At 35.5% G+C, this 5,464-nt stretch overlaps 1 protein-coding gene across 1 annotated transcript; it reads right to left on the bottom strand.

Moving 5' to 3' along the window:
* Positions 1–1,084: 1,084 nt before the first annotated feature.
* LOC126696464 ((+)-neomenthol dehydrogenase-like) lies at positions 1,085–5,161 on the bottom strand. The gene is made up of 5 exons (XM_050393201.1): positions 5,089–5,161; positions 4,400–4,491; positions 3,623–3,691; positions 2,757–2,945; positions 1,085–1,616 (listed from the first exon to the last, which is right to left on the bottom strand). Exons 1-5 carry the CDS (start codon positions 5,159–5,161, stop codon positions 1,236–1,238), a joined length of 804 nt encoding a protein of 267 aa, XP_050249158.1. The 3' UTR covers positions 1,085–1,235.
* Between the last annotated feature and the right edge of the window lie 303 nt (positions 5,162–5,464).

Here is a 5,464-nt window from a genome sequence, read left to right as displayed (position 1 = left end):
ACAGTGTACAAAGACAGCTGCTTCTTCACAAGAAATATGAACTAGGACAAATTCTGTCTCTGGTTACAATTTGCTTGAACAAATTTTGCTCAACACTTATGCAACTTGTGCAACTTGTGTCACCTTTGATGGCCCTTAAAATAATCCTTTTATATGTCTAAGGTTGTGAGAAAAGAAAGCCCAAACATACAATCACGGATTGAATGAAAAACTGAATTTCATAAGCCTCGATAGATACTCTATCTGTCAAGCTGTTGTTGAGTCACAGGGTTCTACAGCTCTACAGGCCTCGATAGATAGCTAGCTGTCGAGCTTTAATGAACATCACTTTTCACACTTGAATCTTGGATAGACTTGCATGCCTTCAACACTTGAACTTGAAATAAGGTTTCTTGAAGTAATAAACACATCCTAGACCTACCCAAATACAAGTAAAGTGTGTTTTGTCAAAGGATTAGCCAATTACATAAAATAGTGACATATGTTCCTAACAAGTGAATCAAATATGTCCTAACAAATTGGTTGGTTTTTATAATATCTTCCGAAATTATATGAAGATAATATATGTAAAATACTAAATTAGAATATAATAAAAAAGATGTGGTTTTTAATTGTTAATGTCGCACTGTTATTTTAAGGATTTTATTAATGAATTAATGATATGGCATAATAGCAACCATTTAATTCAAAATGAATGGTCATGATGAAGAAAACTTTATGCAGTAAGTACCTTAGGAACTCTATTGGATTTGATCCCTGAAAGTGTATTATATTAGACAAGGAAAAAATGGACAAGTGGGCGTTCAACTGCCTAAAAGAGGTCTAAAAATATGTTATATTAAATAGACTAGTGGGTTCCTAATGGGCCAAAGTCCAACAGTCACCATGCACATTAAATGCCCAACTCACTAATCCAAACAGTCAATGAACACTAACAAGCTGAAAAAGAGAGAGAAAAATTAACGCCCAAAACAAAACTTGTTGGATCTTACACACAGGCATCATGACAAGCCGCTCATGAGTTATATGTATAAGCCCTAAGTCCAATATTTCAAGAAATTAAAAATGATACAAACACCTAAGCGAACTCAATTCTAATCAATTCTAACGATATAGACATTGGTTTTCAAATAGCCTATCAAATTGAGATTCAAAATACAAAAAGTAAACAATTCCAGGAAAAGTACAAACTTATTAGTATTTATATCTTTGAGAAGCGGTAGAAATGAATAATCTCAATCAAAAGTTGTCACTTCATTCCGAGAAAAGAAGAGGCCAGAAGGACCATCGTTGGGCAGGAGCGCTAACTTTACAACACTTTCAGCACCTTCATCAGTTGTCAAGTAGCCGGTGTTGTGGTTGAAATCTGACTTGACATAGCCAGGGCAGACGCAATTGACTCGGAAAGACGGGAACTTTTTAGCCACAATCCTTGTGTAGGCATTGAGAGTTGCTTTTGAAAGCACATAGGCAGACGAATATCTTGGCCAGCCTTTGGTTTCCAAGGAACCCTCTTTAAAATCTTTTAGATATTCATTCAATACCTCATCTACTCTTTCTTCTGTTAGGCTTTCAGCATTACCTAACACTTCTTTAGCCCATTCACTTGGTATTTCCTGAAACAAAAGAAGAAGAAAAGTAGAAAAGTCACTTTAATTTGATTATTGGGAAAATGAATCATAGTTTAATTTTTTTTTAATTAAAAAGCAGAAGAAGAAAAAGACTTTGCATCTCTTAGGGCCCGTTCGGATTGAGGGAGGAGGGAGGGGGAGTAAAGGGAAGTAGAGTAGAGTTGGCTGAAAATAAGCTAATTAATAGCTTGTTTGGATGGAGGGAGAGTAGAGGGGAATAGAGTAGAGAGAGGGAGAATAAGTTAAATTACCTTATTTGGATTTTTTTTTTTTTTTTTTTTAAGGGAGGAGGGAGAGAGATTTGGAAGAGTTCTAATTACTTTGAACTTTTCATTTTTAATTCCCCCAAATTAGAGAGATTTGGAGGGAGAGTAGGAGAAATTATTAGGTCCATTAGGAGGATTAATGACGTGGTCCTTCCAACCAATAAAATGATGTTATTTATTCAAATGTGACATCATCTAGTAATTTTTATTTTTAATTCCTTGTGCTCGTTAGGAAGTTCACACATACATTTGCATAGATGACATCACATCACTGGTCAGGGAGAATCACATCAGCAGTCCTCCCGGTGTAAATAATTTCTCAAAGAGTAGAACATAGAAATACCTGACCAAATGAATTTCTTAATTTACCCTTACCATATTAACAAAATTACAAACTATGAAAATGCTAATTATTCCCATCCCCCTTAATTAATTTTAAAAACATTCAAACAAGATGGAGAATAACTATTCCCTTTTACTCTCCTCCCCTCTACTCTCCTCTACCTCCAAACTTCCAAACATAGCATAATTTTGGACCAATTTCATTCTACTCTACTCTACTCCCCCTCATTTCCCCTGAATCTAGATGAACCAAGTAAATGAGATAGGATTGCTTCGTATAATCCCATCAATTTGTCAAGAAAGAAAGATAGTAATTTCCTTTAAAAACCATGATAATGATTAATTAGCCATTTTAAGCCAGTTATAAGTTGAACCATCTACTTTTGATTGGGATTTAGTTTTGGCTCTTCCCATGACATTTGCTTGTAATGAATTTCAAAACCAAATAAAAAACTTGTATAAAACTTAATTCAAAGTTCTAATATGGGTTCGGGAAATTTTATCTGTAGTTTCATACCTTTAAGTGCCCAAGGGAAGAGGAAACATTAACAATCCTTGGTGAATTGGACAACTGGAGGATTGGAAGAAGTGCTTCAATCATTCCTTTGGCGCCATTGTAGTTTATTTTCAGGCACTCTTCAGCTAACTCGTAAGTGTCGGTCAATATTTTTCTCCAATCAACATCTACATTGGCACCTTCCTCATCCTGCATCAATAAGAAGCAACTTCATTCTCTGCAAAGCCAATTGTACAAAGAAAATGATTGGCAGAGACAGTTTGCTTAACAACAGTACTTAGTTAGCTTCCCAACCCCAGTCTGAAGACCCAAACACACTATTCTTATGGTAAAATTTTCCATAATTTTGTGGCCAAACATTGCAAGATTTCATAGGAAGCGCAACAAGGAATCCTAAATAGCTAATCAACAACTAGACACAATACGCTAGCTTTGACTAAAGCCGCTTTAGTCAAAGTTAATTGATGCTAGTGTGGTTCTATATGGGTTTTCTTTCTAGAACATGACCAATATCATAAAAAAGGTCATACTCAGCGCACAAAATCCCTTTTGTGCAGAGTCTGGGAGAGGTGATTGGTAGATAACCCTCCCTAGTCCTAATTTTTATTAGAGGGACTGATTTCTAGACTCAACCCCGCAACCTAATTTCAACCTGCAAGAGGACTTTGGCTGAATAATAATGATTTGGCTTAATATTCCTTCTTACTTTGTTAGGAATTAACTACAATGATCAACAAGAGTTATAACAATATAATGTCTAATCCTGAAGTTACAGTCAAGTCACTCTTTCTCAAAGTTACATCCAAGTCCACTCACCCTTTTCTTATTTTTTGGCAATGAAAAAATATCATACTTTCATAACTTACCTTACCAAGACCTGAAGCGGCTAAAGCATCTCCATCTAATATAGTTCCATAGATCCCAGCGTTGTTGACCTGCATAGAATTTTAAGATTAGTCATCATTTATTTTATTTTGTAAATTAAACCAAAAACAGGATCATGAACAAGATGACCCGAAGCAAGTATTATTGAGAGTCTCTATTATATTGATAATTGACAAATCACATAAAATTTTAAAATTTGTACATAAGATGGGATTATAACAAGAGCAATTTACGACAAAGCTTTAGTTCATGTTGAAAATTCATCGATGGAGTTGATGTGCAGATTTTTATGCAATTTAAAGCAAGGTTGTGTTTGCTGTTTAGTCTCTACAGTCTACACTTTTATCATATTAAAATTTCCAATATCTTCTGCCCCTCTTTCCTCTTCTCTGTCGTACATACTCAAAAAGTTGATTCAAGAGTAACTTTAAGCCAACGCAATATATGTATAGATAACCATCAAATTATATTTTCTTCTTATTCTCTTCATGTTTATAAATTTTCAGAAGGATCAAAACGTCAGTGACTATATCATCTATAAAATACTTAAAATTTCATTTTTTTATATTAAAACTATGCATAAGAGACAAAACTTTATAGATTAAATAGTAAATAATATTAATTAACTCAAAATATAGCACGCATGTTAATAACATACATAAAAAATAATAATAATAATAAGAAGAAGAAGAAGAATCTCGGTTTCCAAACGGTAATTCAAATGGCTAGTTAAACCACCAGAAACATTTCAAAAGTACCAATATATCGAGCTTCCCATATTTGGTTTTAATGAAATCTGCAAAGGAAGCTATACTAGCAGGATCCGCCACATCAAGCTGATGATATACATCTTCTCATGCTTCTTTGAGATCTTGTATAACTTTGCATAGGCTATGTGGATGTCATCTTGTTCATCCATCTTCTCAAACTTGGACTCTACCAATTCCTCTTCTTCATCCGCATCTTCAACAATCCCTTTAGTAGGATTGACAGTGGCAGTGAAGGCATTTAGTATTTCGTCATCCTTATTGTTGAAATCATCCTCAGGCTCGGTGTTGCTCAAAGTAGCAGCAAGAGCCTTGCTCTTTCCAATGGTCTTGAGATATGTGGGGCACTTTTGTTTCATGTGACCGAAGCCTTGACACCCGAAGCACTTCGATCCTGAGGGAACAGTATACTGACCGCTATCCCTAGCATCCTTCTTCCCTTTATCTTGGCTTTTGAATTGAGAGGAACTAGATTGCTTACAATCCTTGTCGAAGCCCTTCCCATTGGCATTCTTCATAAACTTCTTGAATTGCCTTGTAATATAGGACTTCATCTTAGAATCTTCATCGTTTGAAGACTCATCAGTATCACTACTCTTGGCCTTCAATGCCATGCTCTTACCCTTACCCGACTTGCCAATTCTTGTTAAACCTAACTCATAGGTCTGCAGATTACCAACCAACTCTGTCACGGAATCTTGTCGATGTCCTTTGAATCCTCAATCGCAGTGATCTTGGAATGGAATCTCTCATGTAGAGATCTAAGCACCTTTCTTACAATCTTGGGTTCAGGAATGGATTCCCCAAGATTGAAAGTTGAGTTCACTATGTCCTTTAGCTTGGCACAGAACTCATCAAATGAATTATCCTCCTCCATCTTAATCTCTTCGAAGCTTGTAGTGAGCCTCTGAAACTTTGAATATTTGACAGCCTTAGTTCCTTCATAGGTTGTCTAGAGGATGGTCCATGCTTCTTTTGTAGTTTCAGTGGAGGATATCTTCTTGAATTTCTCATTAATGACTACACTGTACAAAACATTCAATGCCCTGCTGTTGA

This window comes from Quercus robur, chromosome 8, assembly GCF_932294415.1.
Source record: "Quercus robur chromosome 8, dhQueRobu3.1, whole genome shotgun sequence".
Lineage (NCBI taxonomy): Eukaryota > Viridiplantae > Streptophyta > Magnoliopsida > Fagales > Fagaceae > Quercus > Quercus robur.
Note: the sequence above shows the minus strand (reverse complement) of the source record. Positions and strands in the feature narration are given on the sequence as shown.

Coding starts and splice junctions, on each gene's coding strand:
- LOC126696464 (XM_050393201.1), bottom strand. CDS start 5,161: ATGAGAGATTCCATTCCAAGATCACTGCGATTGAGGATTCAAAGGACA. Junction 4,492..5,088: donor AAGATTCCGTGACAGAGTTG/GTTGGTAATCTG, acceptor AAGCATGAGAAG/ATGTATATCATCAGCTTGAT. Junction 2,946..3,622: donor CCGCTTCAGGTCTTGGTAAG/GTAAGTTATGAA, acceptor TTATTGATGCAG/GATGAGGAAGGTGCCAATGT.